Source organism: Leptidea sinapis, chromosome 15 (genome assembly GCF_905404315.1).
Source record: "Leptidea sinapis chromosome 15, ilLepSina1.1, whole genome shotgun sequence".
Taxonomy (NCBI): domain Eukaryota; kingdom Metazoa; phylum Arthropoda; class Insecta; order Lepidoptera; family Pieridae; genus Leptidea; species Leptidea sinapis.
In genome coordinates, this window is record NC_066279.1 from 4,219,071 (window position 1) to 4,237,203 (window position 18,133).

The 18,133-nt window shown below is 41.9% G+C and overlaps 1 protein-coding gene across 1 annotated transcript; it reads left to right on the top strand.

Moving 5' to 3' along the window:
* Positions 1-326: 326 nt before the first annotated feature.
* On the top strand, positions 327-17,707 carry LOC126968176 (dedicator of cytokinesis protein 3-like). Its single transcript, XM_050813033.1, has 12 exons — positions 327-348; positions 2,153-2,170; positions 4,389-4,469; positions 4,657-4,732; positions 9,716-9,829; positions 10,855-10,983; positions 11,724-11,918; positions 12,482-12,623; positions 14,357-14,517; positions 15,444-15,551; positions 16,043-16,174; positions 17,522-17,707. The coding sequence occupies exons 3-12, from the start codon at positions 4,393-4,395 to the stop codon at positions 17,705-17,707; spliced, it is 1,320 nt and encodes a 439-aa protein (XP_050668990.1). The 5' UTR covers positions 327-348; positions 2,153-2,170; positions 4,389-4,392.
* Positions 17,708-18,133: the final 426 nt, after the last annotated feature.

The window sequence follows — 18,133 nt, forward strand, 5'->3', positions numbered from 1 at the left end:
GTTTTAATTAATTTGTTGTTAATTAATTTTAATTAATTGTAAATTGTTATGTTTTTGTGTGAGTGTTTGTAATGGCTAATATAGTGTTTCTATTTCTAATTTGAATTCCGTTTCGTTAGGTGCCGCGCAACTTCAGCTAATAGGTGCTGCAGTAGGTGCCTTACTAGAGATAACTCTGGTGGGTGAGTTGCGTCGCGCGGCGTTGGGTGCTCTCGTGGCGCTAATGGCCGCTGAACGTGCAGCCACGGGCTCTGCGAGACGCACGGAGGCTGCACTCGTCGACAAACTCGACTCGCTCGTCGCCGACAACAAAGCCGACGATCATTATCGAAGACTCTTCGACACAGTGTGAGTCACATATTTACCCATGCGCTATTACTTGAGATTGAATCAAGTCAATTCATATCAAGAAAATTTATTGAAGTAGGCTTTACTTTACAGAATTCCATAATTTTCCAAATGTTTAAAGACAAATATTGGCGGAAAACAATTCGACAAGTGTTTCGCCTCTAGTCGTGGCATCCGAGGCCAAACTCTGGCACGAAACTGACAAGTCAACAGAGTTGGGCGAGTTAACATGAAAAGGCATAAAAGGCATTTATTTTCTCAAAATTGATTCCTTTAGAATTTTTTGGTGTCATTTTTTATATATTAGATACTACTACCGCTTCGGAAACAAATAGCGCTCTGAGAGAGTAAGCGGCGCAAGAAACTCTCCCAGCATTCTTTTTTTGCGCTCTTTTTAATAATAATAGAAGTATACAATATTGTACTGTCATTGCTATTGCTATAAAATAATCATAACCTAGTCCCAGGCTGTCCGATCACTTAGCTATTCAGCTGTGGAGTAGTAGGATTTACGACAGAGCCATTGGCTGAACAGCTGGGACTTTATTATAAAAGTGTATACATTTACCCTTAAAGCTATTATGTATCTTATGAAGCCTACTAGAATTAGTAACAAGAAATCCCTTATTTCTAGTGTTATAATGATAAAAATCACCATTAAGAGCAAAAAGTTGACGATTTTTGTGAACGTAGGTATATTAAATTTTCAGAAATATATTCACAATGAACAGTTATAATATTTATTTTATATTTTATTATTACTTGAGACTGAATCAAATCAATTCCAATCAAATCAAAATCACTATATTCATCTAGGTATGCCAATAAAATGGCACTTATGAACGTCAAAAGTTTCCTTTTTTTTATATATAAATATGTCGGTAATGCCACTTCGGATAGGGTTCCGGTGACTTGTAATACATAGATTTTCTGAGGCGTTCGTGAGCCGTTTTGTGTACTTTGTATTTCCATACTTCCATTTCTGTGATCTTGTACCGCTTCGAAATAGTAATATGTACTTAAATTTGAATTAGCAAGAAAGATATTGCAACTCCTTTATATCCACAAACATTTAATATTTCAGCAATTATACTTAGTGTGGCCATAAATACAATTGAAAATAAACTAAATATTACATTTGAATTTGGAATCTGTCATTTTTATATAATTTGGCGCCAATACATTGTACAATATTTTGCGATATTAAAATGGAGTGGGGTGATACAGAGAACTGAATCGCTGTGATTGCATTATACAAAGTAGGTATGGAGCCTAATGCAATTTTTAAAACTCTCCATACGCTTGGTATTAATTATGAAAAACGTGGACAAAGCAGTAAGGGAAAGAATTCGAAGAAATCCTGTCCGAAAGCAAAAGATTTTATCTCAGGAGATGAAGATTACACCTAGAACCATGTCGCGTATTTAAAAATGACTTAATACTTGCAGCCTATAAGAAACGTCCTGGTTATTTCTTAACTGATAATTTAAAAAAGAATAGAGTGGTAAAATCGAAACAACTACTGAAGCGGTACGCAAAGGGAAGGAAGAAGTTACAGAAATTTTTTGTTTACGGGTGAGATTTTTACAATTGAGCAACATTTTAACAAACAAAATAACCTTATTTATGCCCACAAATAATTATTAATAATTATTTATTTCGCTGCGATGAAAACGGATTTATATAATATTCTTGATAGTATGAACATTGATGAGTCAAAAGTAAAATTATTTTTCTAATCTATTGAATTATGTACATAAATCTGAGAACTAATTTTTTATTTCTATGCCTACATGCAATTCAGGGAACATTTAAGTTCAGTGTAAGTATTGTTTAGATTTCGCGGAAAATTATTCTAAATTTAATACTTTTTCTATGTTATTACAAAAAAGTTAAAAATATGTTAAACACTTGTTTTTAAATAGTTCTACTATAAAGCTGTGTCTTTCTGTTGTTCAGCGTTCAACAAACTTTAGACATTGCTTATGTTAAAACACGAATCCAAGCTTGTCTAAGGTGTGTCTAACTGATGTACACTTCAGTTTAAGTTGTGTTTAACGAAGTTTTAGTAAACACATGCTAAACAGTGTTTTGTAATAGTAATAGCTTAGATAATTTATACGTCTGGATAGAGTCTCTTGCTGCTGTTAGACAACCGATAAAAACAGGCCAGGAATATTAGTTTAGTGTGCGTGACAAGCTTCACAGCTGTCATAGTCTATCTAGACGTATAAGTGATCTAAGAGAAAAAGACAACTTCATTTAAGCCGTCGTTATTGTTAGGTCACTAATGTTGTTATAGTTGGGTCACTATTTAACAAAATACGTGCCTAAGCCATGTTTAAGTTATGTTTTTGTAATAACGCCGCATGTCTTATCTTATCATTGTCACTACAGAATTACTTGACAGGGACAAGTAATTTTATTTACATTGCGTTTATTAATAAGGCAGTTAAAGACATTTTCATATTATGCTGAATATTTATAATCATGTGTAAGATTTTGATTTTATTGCCTAAATACAGGGTGGACCAAAAGTCCGTTTATAATTGGAATGATGATTAAAAAAAACTAATTACAGTAGATCAAAATTGTTTATTGTTTTCGATAGTAAACAAAAGGGGAATTTATTTCTTAAAAATCACATCATCCATATGCAATCCTTCATTATTCTGGCATTGCTGCAATCTAGAGCGGAAATTTTCGATGACAGCTTTACATGTTTCTGTTGAGATGTTTTGGATTTCTGTGCGAATACGATCCTTTAATTCGTCAAGAAGCAAGAACCCAGTAAGGTTGGTTGGCTGGAATGCAGGGGTTTTTGATCACCATGACATAGTGTCAATCCAATAACGACAATTTTGTCTATTAACATGCCCATTTAGGTGGAAGTGTGCCTTGTTGAGAAAAAAATGTTTGTAAAACTGGTGAATCGCTCTACCATTTCGTTCGCAAACTGCAACCTAGTGGCATGGTCCTGAGGCCTTAATTCCTGCACCATTTGGATTTTATAGGAATGTAGACTTAAATCTTTCTTGAAAATGCGGTTTAATACATCATTATCTTGGCACGCTAAGGACACCAGACCGCTTTCGAGTTGATAGTCCAGGTTGGTCATGAACAGACGATTATACTCGCTCCACGTTTTCGGGGTTCCTCGACGTTCTAGGCCGGCCAGATCGACGTAAATCCAATGTTGAACCCGTCTTCTCAAACTTGAGCACCCATTTTTTAATTAACACACCTGATGGAGCTTGATTTTTGTGTCGTATCTTGTAATGATTGCAAAACTTTCGTTGAGCTAAGGTCGTAGAATCGTTGTTTCGATAGTACTCGCGTACACAAAATGCACGTTGACTACCGCTAAACGACGCCATGGTACTAAATTCCCATTGGCCGCTCTTGCAATGCGTAACCCTTCCACCCCCCTCCGCCGCCGCTGCTAGACGCGGCAACCGATTCAAATGTAAACGGACTTTTGGTCCACCCTGTATATGTACAGAACTATGATTAAATTAATGCTATTTGTTTTTTTTTAATGACATTAAGGGATTAGACGAGAAGGACCTTCAGCTGATGGTAATTGGTAATTAATACACCCTACCCATTACAATGGAGTGCCGCTCAGGAATGATAAACCCAAAAATTCTGAGCGCCACTATAATTGCGCTCGTCACCTTGAGACATAAAATGATAAGTCTCATTTGCCCAGTAATTTCACTGGCTACGGCGCCTTTCAGACCGAAACACAATAATGCTTACACACAGTAGTGTTGGCTTTTTGGCAAGTTGGCTTTTCGCAAGGAGCTACTGCTTCACAGCAGAAAAAGCCAACTTGATCGCTCTTTCAGCTCAACGTTTCGCCATACAACTATATAATTATACGTCTATTAAATCTAATCAAAATCACTTTATTCATGTTGGTCAAGGATTTCCTTACGGCATTTGCCCTAATCGGCATCGGTGAATGACCCGGGGAAGCATAGGACAAAAAAAAAATTGTGAGATGATATCGTTATAAAGCGTGTGTTTGTACGTAGTCTAATGGAACGGGTGTCAACGGAAGGATGGCGCGAGGCCGGCGCAGCGTTTGTCGGGTGTGTGACGCGCCTTCTGGAGAGGTTGTTGGACTACCGCGCAGTGATGCAGGGGGCCGAGCACCGCGACAAGAGAATGTCCGCCACTGTCAACCTGCTCGTGAGTTATAAAGCGTGTGTTTGTACGTAGTCTAATGGAACGGGTGTCGACGGAAGGATGGCGCGAGGTCGGCGCAGCGTTTGTCGGGTGTGTGACGCGCCTTCTGGAGAGGTTGTTGGACTACCGCGCGGTGATGCAGGGGGCCGAGCACCGCGACAAGAGAATGTCCGCCACTGTCAACCTGCTCGTGAGTTATAAAGCGTGTGTTTGTACGTAGTCTAATGGAACGGGTGTCGACGGAAGGATGGCGCGAGGTCGGCGCAGCGTTTGTCGGGTGTGTGACGCGCCTTCTGGAGAGGTTGTTGGACTACCGCGCGGTGATGCAGGGGGCCGAGCACCGCGACAAGAGAATGTCCGCCACTGTCAACCTGCTCGTGAGTTATAAAGCGTGTGTTTGTACGTAGTCTAATGGAACGGGTGTCGACGGAAGGATGGCGCGAGGCCGGCGCAGCGTTTGTCGGGTGTGTGACGCGCCTTCTGGAGAGGTTGTTGGACTACCGCGCGGTGATGCAGGGGGCCGAGCACCGCGACAAGAGAATGTCCGCCACTGTCAACCTGCTCGTGAGTTATAAAGCGTGTGTTTGTACGTAGTCTAATGGAACGGGTGTCGACGGAAGGATGGCGCGAGGTCGGCGCAGCGTTTGTCGGGTGTGTGACGCGCCTTCTGGAGAGGTTGTTGGACTACCGCGCGGTGATGCAGGGGGCCGAGCACCGCGACAAGAGAATGTCCGCCACTGTCAACCTGCTCGTGAGTTATAAAGCGTGTGTTTGTACGTAGTCTAATGGAACGGGTGTCGACGGAAGGATGGCGCGAGGCCGGCGCAGCGTTTGTCGGGTGTGTGACGCGCCTTCTGGAGAGGTTGTTGGACTACCGCGCGGTGATGCAGGGGGCCGAGCACCGCGACAAGAGAATGTCCGCCACTGTCAACCTGCTCGTGAGTTATAAAGCGTGTGTTTGTACGTAGTCTAATGGAACGGGTGTCGACGGAAGGATGGCGCGAGGTCGGCGCAGCGTTTGTCGGGTGTGTGACGCGCCTTCTGGAGAGGTTGTTGGACTACCGCGCGGTGATGCAGGGGGCCGAGCACCGCGACAAGAGAATGTCCGCCACTGTCAACCTGCTCGTGAGTTATAAAGCGTGTGTTTGTACGTAGTCTAATGGAACGGGTGTCGACGGAAGGATGGCGCGAGGCCGGCGCAGCGTTTGTCGGGTGTGTGACGCGCCTTCTGGAGAGGTTGTTGGACTACCGCGCGGTGATGCAGGGGGCCGAGCACCGCGACAAGAGAATGTCCGCCACTGTCAACCTGCTCGTGAGTTATAAAGCGTGTGTTTGTACGTAGTCTAATGGAACGGGTGTCGACGGAAGGATGGCGCGAGGCCGGCGCAGCGTTTGTCGGGTGTGTGACGCGCCTTCTGGAGAGGTTGTTGGACTACCGCGCGGTGATGCAGGGGGCCGAGCACCGCGACAAGAGAATGTCCGCCACTGTCAACCTGCTCGTGAGTTATAAAGCGTGTGTTTGTACGTAGTCTAATGGAACGGGTGTCGACGGAAGGATGGCGCGAGGCCGGCGCAGCGTTTGTCGGGTGTGTGACGCGCCTTCTGGAGAGGTTGTTGGACTACCGCGCGGTGATGCAGGGGGCCGAGCACCGCGACAAGAGAATGTCCGCCACTGTCAACCTGCTCGTGAGTTATAAAGCGTGTGTTTGTACGTAGTCTAATGGAACGGGTGTCGACGGAAGGATGGCGCGAGGCCGGCGCAGCGTTTGTCGGGTGTGTGACGCGCCTTCTGGAGAGGTTGTTGGACTACCGCGCGGTGATGCAGGGGGCCGAGCACCGCGACAAGAGAATGTCCGCCACTGTCAACCTGCTCGTGAGTTATAAAGCGTGTGTTTGTACGTAGTCTAATGGAACGGGTGTCGACGGAAGGATGGCGCGAGGCCGGCGCAGCGTTTGTCGGGTGTGTGACGCGCCTTCTGGAGAGGTTGTTGGACTACCGCGCGGTGATGCAGGGGGCCGAGCACCGCGACAAGAGAATGTCCGCCACTGTCAACCTGCTCGTGAGTTATAAAGCGTGTGTTTGTACGTAGTCTAATGGAACGGGTGTCGACGGAAGGATGGCGCGAGGCCGGCGCAGCGTTTGTCGGGTGTGTGACGCGCCTTCTGGAGAGGTTGTTGGACTACCGCGCGGTGATGCAGGGGGCCGAGCACCGCGACAAGAGAATGTCCGCCACTGTCAACCTGCTCGTGAGTTATAAAGCGTGTGTTTGTACGTAGTCTAATGGAACGGGTGTCGACGGAAGGATGGCGCGAGGCCGGCGCAGCGTTTGTCGGGTGTGTGACGCGCCTTCTGGAGAGGTTGTTGGACTACCGCGCGGTGATGCAGGGGGCCGAGCACCGCGACAAGAGAATGTCCGCCACTGTCAACCTGCTCGTGAGTTATAAAGCGTGTGTTTGTACGTAGTCTAATGGAACGGGTGTCGACGGAAGGATGGCGCGAGGCCGGCGCAGCGTTTGTCGGGTGTGTGACGCGCCTTCTGGAGAGGTTGTTGGACTACCGCGCGGTGATGCAGGGGGCCGAGCACCGCGACAAGAGAATGTCCGCCACTGTCAACCTGCTCGTGAGTTATAAAGCGTGTGTTTGTACGTAGTCTAATGGAACGGGTGTCGACGGAAGGATGGCGCGAGGCCGGCGCAGCGTTTGTCGGGTGTGTGACGCGCCTTCTGGAGAGGTTGTTGGACTACCGCGCGGTGATGCAGGGGGCCGAGCACCGCGACAAGAGAATGTCCGCCACTGTCAACCTGCTCGTGAGTTATAAAGCGTGTGTTTGTACGTAGTCTAATGGAACGGGTGTCGACGGAAGGATGGCGCGAGGCCGGCGCAGCGTTTGTCGGGTGTGTGACGCGCCTTCTGGAGAGGTTGTTGGACTACCGCGCGGTGATGCAGGGGGCCGAGCACCGCGACAAGAGAATGTCCGCCACTGTCAACCTGCTCGTGAGTTATAAAGCGTGTGTTTGTACGTAGTCTAATGGAACGGGTGTCGACGGAAGGATGGCGCGAGGCCGGCGCAGCGTTTGTCGGGTGTGTGACGCGCCTTCTGGAGAGGTTGTTGGACTACCGCGCGGTGATGCAGGGGGCCGAGCACCGCGACAAGAGAATGTCCGCCACTGTCAACCTGCTCGTGAGTTATAAAGCGTGTGTTTGTACGTAGTCTAATGGAACGGGTGTCGACGGAAGGATGGCGCGAGGCCGGCGCAGCGTTTGTCGGGTGTGTGACGCGCCTTCTGGAGAGGTTGTTGGACTACCGCGCGGTGATGCAGGGGGCCGAGCACCGCGACAAGAGAATGTCCGCCACTGTCAACCTGCTCGTGAGTTATAAAGCGTGTGTTTGTACGTAGTCTAATGGAACGGGTGTCGACGGAAGGATGGCGCGAGGCCGGCGCAGCGTTTGTCGGGTGTCTGACGTGTGATAAATGAAAAAGGGAGAAAGAGAGCATGGACAACAATAGCCCATGAATGTGTAAATATATATAACAACACTACACATTCAGTCACTGGCTTTAACAGATGTTAATATTTTACCAAACGAATTAAAGCAAGAGATATCCAATAGTGATTGGATAGGGGACAGAAAAACAGCACTAGAAAACACAATAAAGTCACACAACTACAATAAAACACTATTTGATAAAAATCGAAAACACTATGAATTTAATGTGGGAGACATGGTTTATGTGGAAAATGGAAATAAGCTGAACAGGAAAAAATTAGATGAACTAAAAATTGGACCTTATGAAATAAAAGAAAAATATCAAACTCAATTTACAAAATTTTATACAGGGCACAGAAAAACTGAATCAAACCTTTTTCATGTTACAAAACTTATACCAGTCCCTACATTAGATGTTTAAGGTGCTGCTGGATTTGAGAAAATTGGGAATTTTCTTTTCTGGGAGGGGAGATGTAAAGAAAACATATTCCTATTTTCTTAATTACCTTTAATATGAATTTTACCACAGTGCCTAAAGGAATGTCAAAGCTTTTAGGAATGTGTTGTCAATGTCAGTGACTTGTGTCTAATCTGTGTTTTAAAGTTTTATCACATTTTACAAACTTGGAGGTTAGAGGTAAAATAGAAAAGATTAGAATTGAAAGTTGAAACTATCAATATTAATTAATAAGGAGTTGGCGTATTTAAAGAATAAACTTTAATGTCGTTTCTTTTATTATTTCAGGTTTGTTTTAATATGGTGATGTCATAAATTAAGTGTGTTAAAAACTATAAAGCATAATAAATCTTTTATTATTTCAGAGCAACACATTATCGTTTTATTAATTGGCCGATCCTAAAAACTATCATTATATATATTATAGCGCCATCTATCGATGTGACAGTGCTTTTAAGCTATTGTTAAACAGAGCGAACCGAAAGCGTTTTTTTAATGCAAAAGAAGGACAAAGTACGTGTCACCTGGTGTTAAGTGATCACCACAGCCCACATTCTCTTGCAACACCAGAGGAATCACAGGAGCGTTACCGGCCTTTAAGGAAGGTGTACGCGCGTTTTTGAAGGTACCCATGTCGTATCGTCCCGGTAACACCGCACAAGGAAGTTAATTCCACAGCTTTGTAGTACGTGGAAGAAAGCTCCTTGAAAACCGCACTGTGGAGGACCACCACATGGTGACTAAATCGACGTTATCGAGGGTCTCAATACACTCGAATAGTGGAATGGCATTTCTCCCCGATTGATACATATTTAATATTTTATCAAATAAACTGCTAGTATAAATGTAATATACCGAAAACGAATTGAACTCATATTAGGGCTATTTAATTTCTTAAAATAAGTTTACCAGACTCTTTACAAAATATTAATGCTGATACATAGTTTTTATGTAAATTTTTATTAATCAATATCGCAGAGCGTCAAGATATTCAATACACAAACAAAAAAAAAAGAAAAAACAAAGGAAAAACGCGTCATAATAATAGGTTTTCGTATAACTTTTCCGCTCGCTTTTTGTAAATCGTAAGTGACACACTTTCAGCCCGGTTGTTACATTATACGTAGGAACACCTAGTAAAAAATATATATATATGTATGTACTTATAATAAAATCAACACTAATTTTAATTCATCTGAATAACAAATAAAAAATATTATTACAGAACTTCTACAAGAACGAGATAGACCGTAAGGAGATGTACCTACGATATGTGTACAAACTGCACGACCTCCACATCAGTTCAGATAACTTCGTTGAAGCTGGATGCACGTTGTTGGTAAATAACATATTTTATAGTAAAATCAACCTTTCATTACAATATATAATTTAAATCATATTGATATATTAGTGAATCGTTTTGATCCTAACATATACAGCTCTGTGTAGAAATACATACTCTTGTCGTAAATCATCACGCACTTAAGAATGTTGTTTTTAAGTTGTGTGAAATACACTGGAATAGGTAGCTTTCTCAACAACATAAAAGATGCGACATTACAAACGAAATTGTTGACAAAAATAATCGATTATTTATTCTTGATCGAGCTTAGAAATGGCAGCACTGCTGAATAGAAAGAATAAAAATTTTTGTTACTTTTATCTGCACATTTTTTTTTGAATTTCATAAATTCCACAGCATATTACATCATTCTTTAGCCAGGTAAGATAATACAAAACAATGATCAATCAACAGAGATTTTATATTGGCAAAACAAAATTCTTAAATAACATTCTTGATATAAAAACAGCAAACAGAAAAAAATAGTACGCGTTTTATATTGACTTCTCTCTGTGTGTGTGTGTGTGTGTTTGGAAGGGAGCGCGTCGCAAGCGTGGAATATTCCGGTCGATTGAATGCAATTAAGAACGAATTTTTGTAATTAAAGTAATTCTTTGAGTGGTATTGGCCAAATATGGGCATTAACCTTTACTAAATCTATTCTTTATAAGATTAGTATGGCTATTCAAATGTTGTGAGCCTTCTTGAGTGTGAATTCCGCTAAGATTTGTCTTCAATCTATTCGACACGGAGACTGTATCGTGCTAGAATTTAGCAAGTCAACATCTCATGAGGATGACTCGTGTAGAGGCGAAACACGTGTCGAATAGATTGAAGATGAATCTTAGTGTAATTTACACTCAAGAAGGCTTACAACATTTGAATAATTATGGATTTCCGCAAAATAACGCCTAATCAAATTTGTATAGCTAATATAAAAGGTAAAAGAAATGTCATTTCCTTACCTACATGAATAAAGTGATTTTGATTTGATTTGATTTAATAGATGTATAATTACACAGTTGTATGCCGAAACGTTGAGCTGGGAGAGCGATCAAGTTGGCGTGGACCCAGAACACCCAGAGACTCCTGAATGGAAGAGGAAAGAGGCGCTCTACAATCAAGTCTTGCAATATTTTGACAGGGGCAAGGTAACAACATATTATTTTATTAATTGCAGTCAGGTACCGATGGTCTTTATTTTTAAGTAAATCATATGAACCAGATGAAACACCGGTATACATCCTCTCTGAATGTGGTCCTTTAATGTGTAAACGTAGCGTCTATTTGGAAAGTCCAATTCTTGAACTGCTTGAGATACGTTAGTTCAGTGATATAATAATATTCATAATATAAGATTCAATCTTAGCAATGAGCTATAGTTAACAGTGGCTACCACAATAGATCACATTGGTCGCAGTGACACAGGGCTGCACTGAACTATTCTAAAGCCCTTTTACAAAATATAACCATAAACATCTGAACCAGTGGACTAATCAGTACGAATTAAGACGTAATTTAGATTATTATAGAAATTGACTAACACTGACAGAAATTGACATAATATATAACAAAGTCGGTATTCTCTTGTCGGTAGTACCTATCTCTTTCAGGACAGTTGTATTTGTTGGGTTTGAAGGTTGGGCACCGGTTCTCGACTGTTCAAACAACGAGGTTTACTCATAGTTTGATTAAAATTTACTGCAAAATATTTGCGTATGCCAATCATAACCAACTTAATTAAGTAATTAATACGCGTAACATTATACTAGTAAATTTTATTTTAATACTGCTGTATTGGCGTTTGTTCGCTCATGAAATTTCATAAAAACTTCATATTTCTGTTATAAGAAGGATATTAAAACTCCTTAATACATGCCACTTTATATAGTGTTGGGAGAAAGGGTTGCCATTACTTCGTGAGCTGGCAACACTGTACGAAATGAAGTTGTGTGACTACCCGCGCCTGGCGGAGTGTTTACGTACTTACGCCACCTTCCTCGACTCAGTCATGAAGGAACTAAGACCGGAACCTGAATACTTCCGTGTTGGATTCTATGGAAAAGGCTGCCCTCCATTTGTTAGGGTAAGTTATTTTGACTTGAATACATACAGTATGACTTAAACATATCTGAGTTGTATATTTTATTTTATTTCTTTGGGATAACAAACAGCTCACACAATACATTTTACAATTTCAACGCATAGTACTTAATTAATTTCTATACCGTTATCCTTTATTGATTTTATAGTGTAACTTACTTGTATCTAATACATAAATTAAAAAGAAAGTTTAAATAAGTATGTAAGTAAAAGTAATTCTTACGCTAGCACTTACTTACTTACTCGACTTGGCCGAGTAGTAAGCATAATAAGTTTTTGTGCCTGGTGTTAACATCAGTTTCTAGCAAATTCACTTATGTGCCTGTACACTTATGTGAATGTACATACTTAACATTATCAAGAATGTTATATATATTGAGAGGCAACAGTTAAGATGTTTTTCTTTAAACTTTGCTCACAATGATTCTTTAGGACCTCATCTGCAGCTAATATAATTTATTTCTTATGGATCTGGTTGTCATACACTAAAATAAATTTTTAAGCAAATAAAAGCTCTTCAGCTTTACACTTTTTTTTGTATAACAGAACAAGCAGTTTGTGTATCGCGGGCATGAGTACGAGCGAATTGGCGCGTTCACGCAGCGGTTGCAGGCGGAGTATGTCTCCGCTCACATCCTGATGAGGAACACGCCGCCTGACGAGTCAGTCATCAGTGCTGACGGACAGTGTACGTATTGTCAGGCCTGTCTCACTCCCCACGCCGGTAAGGAGTACGGACTCCATAGCGGGCAGTGACCGGTCCGACCGATCTTTTAAGAATGGAGAAACATAAAAAAGCTAAGCATATTAAAGGTTATTGCGATCCAAATATAATTTTTTGAGCTTCCTAAAACGCTGAAACAATCTAACCTAAGATGATTTTTATTATTATTAAATAACCTTTCATGATAGCTATTTATTTCCTATACTAAGTAGGTTTGACTACGTCGTGGTCTTCCAACGCATGCATTACTATCTGCAACTAATGTATGTTTGACAACGAAAGCATATTGATTTAAAATTATGTTTGCATACCTATTTATATTATAGAAAAAACTTAACTATTTTTATAAGATAACCTTATACTAGGTAGGTATAGTTTTAGGTAAAGAAGACAACCCTAACGTCGTCAGAAGAGATACGAGTCAGGTGAGAGAGAGACAGCTTCTAGGTGAATATAAATGTAGCTATTAACATATAGCGCTGTGCAATCTGGCCTTATTGTATGGCCGCAAGAGACCCTATTTCTTTAATTGATTTTGCGGGCTTCTGTACTTGCACTGTTTGCATGTGTTCTTTGGTATTGTCTCATTAATCGCCTAGCAAGCTTCCTTATTTCAGAAGGCATCTCAATATTTTATCTAATGTTGATTGTTTTCTCTTTTACGCACAGTTATGGAGATAAAATTAGAATTCTAAATATTTTGAAATGGAATGTTTTTTTTTTTTTTTTTTTTTTTTTTTTTTTTTTTCAAAAATTGTTTTTAAATAGGGGGCATAAAAAGGATATGGAAGTCCCAGACCAAAGGGTGTTGTAAGAGCCGACTAAGGGCATTTACCAGTGGGAGACTTCTTGATACAGGAAGCTAGATTATGAGTAGTACAACCTTTTCCTGCTGTGAAGCTGTAATGTGTTAGCATTATTGTTTCGTTCTGAAGGGCACCGTAGCTTGTGATGTTACTGGGCAAATGTGAATATCTTATGTCTCGAGGTGACAAGCGCAATTGTAGTGCCGCTCAGAATTTTTGGGTTTTTCAAGAATCCTGAGCGGCACTGTATTGTAATGGAAAGGGTGTATCAATTACCATCAGATGAGCGTCCTGCTCGTCTCGTGCCTTCTTGTAATTAGTTTGTCCACTGTGACTTTGTGACGTCTGACATAAAGTATGTGTTCTAAAATAATGAGATAATGGAACTTCGACCACAGTCCTGGCAAATATTTACAGGTTTTTCTACTCACATCAGTATTTTGTACGAGCTCTCTTATTTTTGGTACTCTTGACTTTGCTAATTTTCAGTACATTGCGAATCTGGAAGGCAATTATTGAGAGTCAAGCTCTGGAATTGTAAGAGGTCGTGATTACGTGTCACACACGACATTTTTTAGGATTCTTTTCGCTTGAAATCAAGTTGATATGTTTATTATAATAACAAAGAGTTTATTATAATATCGTTTTTATTTTTTTGTTTATGTGAAAATAAATATTGAAAAGTAGTGGTTATGTGGCAAAGAATCTCGATGGGTCGTAATAAAATGTAAAGTAAACGTAATGTCGGTCAGGCAAATGGAGGTTGACCTGCCCCAACATACACAATATTATTCGTAAAAAATTGTGCAGCAAATCTACTTTTATCCATTCTCTTTTTTCAAATCACCCAATATAGTATATTTTAATATATGGGGCATGTTTACTCCTTAGATATCCAGATTTGCAACGTGAAGCCAGTAGCCAGACTGGAGTCGTGTCCGAGCAACGCGCCCGAACAAGTGAAGCGATTCTACTCGTTCAATGACGTCAACACTTTTCTGTCAGATCGGCCGCTGCATAAACCGCCCATCGATAAGGATAACGAGTTTAAGGTACTTTTTATAATTTATGGGTATTGTTATCTGACCAAACGATACAATTGCATATAAATGCGCGCATTGATACCATGTGATTGAAATTAATCCAATAATATAATAGCTGACTGAATATTATACTGAAAACGCTAAATTTCTAGCAGCACCGCGATTGCGCTCGACAACTAATAAAATAGTGTTTGCATATATACTTACTTGCCGGTAGAAAAAGGCGTCGTTACTCTGCTAGTTTAATTTATATAAGGGGGGCAAACGGGCAAGAGGCTCACGGGATGGGAAGTAGTGAGGCAACCGCCCATGGACATTTGAAGCAACAGGTATCAAGAGATGTGTGTGCGGCCTTTATGATGGGAGTATGCTCTTTTCTTGAAGGTCCCTAAGTCGCATCGGTTCGGGAAAACAGCAGTTGGTAATTGGTTTCACAAAGTGACTGTGCGAGGCAAGAAATTTCTTGCAAAACGCGCAGTTGAGGAATGTCAGACGTCAACGTAATGCAGATGATATTTAGCATTTTGACGTAATTTCTGGTGGTAGAAGTCGGCCGCTGGAATCAACCCCAACTGATAATGCGGTAGAAGATGCAGAGAGAACCCACATCTCAACGCAACGCAAGGAATCAAGCCGATCGTACATGACTTGATCGTCGATGATTCGAGCCGTTCTTCGTTGTATGGGGCGCGTCCGCTAACAGGGGAACAGTACTCTATGTGAGGCCGAATTTGCCTCTTATACAGTTGCAGACGGTGGCTTATAGTGTAGTACTGTCTCGCTTTACTGAGTGCACCACGCTTTTTAGAGGCCAGTTTGGCCTCCAAGGCCGCCAAGTGACCACGGAACTGAACTTAACTCAAAACTAGTGAACAGTATGTGCCAAGAGCCCTTCCACTACTAATAAATACAACATGAGTACATTATCGTTTCAGAGTTTGTGGATCGAGCGCACAACCCTTGTAACAGAGAATATATTGCCTGGCATTCTGAGGTGGTCGGAGGTTGTCACCAGGTCTGTTGAAGAGATCACACCCGTTGAAGTGAGTTTATAATTGAAGTACAATTTGCATAAAGATGTACACATTTCTTGCAACACTAATTAATAAATTTGTAAAAAATTGTAATCAAAAATATTTAATAATATAAGAAAATTCTTATTAGATTACCAATTCTTCTGCTGCTTGCGACACATTCCAAATGGTTCTAAAAAATTTAAGCACTTCCGTTTTGGCACGGATTCTGAGCATTTGTCCCGGTTGCCATACTTTTGCAATTTTTAAATTTCAATCAAAAACTGTACGGTTATTATTATAAAAATACAAAATACTGATCCACTGCATTAATGTTAATATAGGTAAACATCGTAGTCATTGTGGGTTTTTTTACACTTTGCTATCGAGGCGCTTTTACTCATTATATTAGTTGGGGCTTTATAAGTAGGGGCGATCAACTAGTCTATTAATAAAACTATTTACGAATTTTTGTTAAGTTAAAAAATAATTGTAATTCATGTAATTTTATTAATATGTAGTTTGCGTGTGAGACTATGGAGTCGACTGAGCGAGAACTACGCAACTTGATATCTCAGTACACTGCGGATCCCTCGAGAAATATCAATCCTTTCTCTATGCGGCTGCAGGGCACAATCGACGCTAATGTACAGGTATGAAGCACCTTTTTAATAACATCACAGAAGAAAACAAATATAAACACCTATTGTTCTTATTGTGTGAATATTAATATTATAGTTCGTCTGTAGAATGGATACGTTACTCTCCAGTAACAGGATACATTAAATTATTTGATTGTTTTATTGGTATTAATTGACCATAGTTGATTAGACGTGGTCGCTAACTATGGGCCTTATGAGACATAATCGAAATGATTGCAAAACTGAAGTGACAGTGGGCAGGGCACATAGTTCGACGGATAGATGATCGTTGGGGCACTAAAGTCCTCGAATGGCAACCATATACCGGAAGACGCAGTGTTGGTAGGTCCCCACAAGATGGACCGATGATCTGGTCAAGATTGCCGGAATACGTCGGATGAGGGCAGCGCAGGACCAATCGTTGTGGAATTCTTTGGGGGTGGCCTTTGTCCAGTAGTGGATGTCTTCCGGCTGATTATGATGATGAGTTGACTATGCTTGATATGTTTAATAAGCTAAAGAAAGTTCTACAGTAATAATTATTATTAGTATTTTCTTGGACTAAAACATTTCAAAAATATATTTTAAAGAATTAGAACTGTGTCATTAGATTAATTATACAAATTAAATTTGCAACTTTTTTTATTGTGTTTGAATTGGAACGAGCGACATCTTAAGTCAATTTTCTAATATACAATTATTGGTTTTGACTAGGTTACGAACTGAGAGTTGAACAAGACATACTAATCTTTCATCTTGCGTCACTCGAATCGTTGGTTCAGTTGGTAATAGCGCTCGGACGGAATTCGAGAGGTCGTGGGTTCGAGTGCCGCATTATTCATAAATTTTGGTTACAAATTTAATTTGTATATTTAATCCCAGACTAATAATAAGCATATAATTCAAAAAAAATAACAAAATAACAACCGACTTCGAAAAAATAATTCCAAAACAGTAGATAAAGTATGCTCTGATAATTGCGTGTTTTTATTCAATCGAATTGTATTAGCGATTACTGTTATTATTGATTTCTTCCCGCCGCGGCCCCGCTCTCGTCTCCTCCTCACGTTGCATGTGTGATTCAGCACATTCCATCATTAACTATGTATGTAGTTACAAATCTGCCTTGGCTGACACCGACTCCAAAAATAACAATAATCGTTAATAGAATTAGAGTAATTAAGTAACCATATTGCAATGGGACCACACGGGAAGCACCAGCTTTCAGGTAAAAAAAGAATTATCAAAGGTAACAAACATAAAAAAAACATACTGAAGAATTGAGAAGTCGGTCAACAAATTGTTTAGATTTATTGTTATTAATTATTTCACGTTTTGAATTATTATAATGTTATTAAGGGTGGGATAAGCAAATACGAGCAAGCTTTCCTGAGCGCGGAATTCGGGAGAAACGCCAGTCCCCGCGAGGCGGCGGCCGCGGCCCGGCTCCGGCGACTGGTGACCGCGCAGCTGGCCGTCGTGGACGCGGGGCTGGCGCTGCACGCGCGGCTGGCGCCCGCCGACGTGAGGCCGCTCCACAGGTGAGCTGGGGGACGCGGGGCTGGCGCTGCACGCGCGGCTGGCGCCCGCCGACGTGAGGCCGCTCCACAGGTGAGCTGGGGGACGCGGGGCTGGCGCTGCACGCGCGGCTGGCGCCCGCCGACGTGAGGCCGCTCCACAGGTGAGCTGGGGGACGCGGGGCTGGCGCTGCACGCGCGGCTGGCGCCCGCCGACGTGAGGCCGCTCCACAGGTGAGCTGGGGGACGCGGGGCTGGCGCTGCACGCGCGGCTGGCGCCCGCCGACGTGAGGCCGCTCCACAGGTGAGCTGGGGGACGCGGGGCTGGCGCTGCACGCGCGGCTGGCGCCCGCCGACGTGAGGCCGCTCCACAGGTGAGCTGGGGGACGCGGGGCTGGCGCTGCACGCGCGGCTGGCGCCCGCCGACGTGAGGCCGCTCCACAGGTGAGCTGGG

What these genes read in the sequence shown, in the direction of transcription:
- LOC126968176 (XM_050813033.1), top strand. Translation starts at nt 4,393, where the DNA reads ATGGAACGGGTGTCAACGGAAGGATGGCGCGAGGCCGGCGCAGCGTTT. An exon ending in GCTGCCCTCCATTTGTTAGG is followed by an intron (nt 11,919 to 12,481) that starts GTAAGTTATTTT and finishes TTTGTATAACAG; the next exon opens with AACAAGCAGTTTGTGTATCG. An exon ending in AAGAGATCACACCCGTTGAA is followed by an intron (nt 15,552 to 16,042) that starts GTGAGTTTATAA and finishes ATTAATATGTAG; the next exon opens with TTTGCGTGTGAGACTATGGA.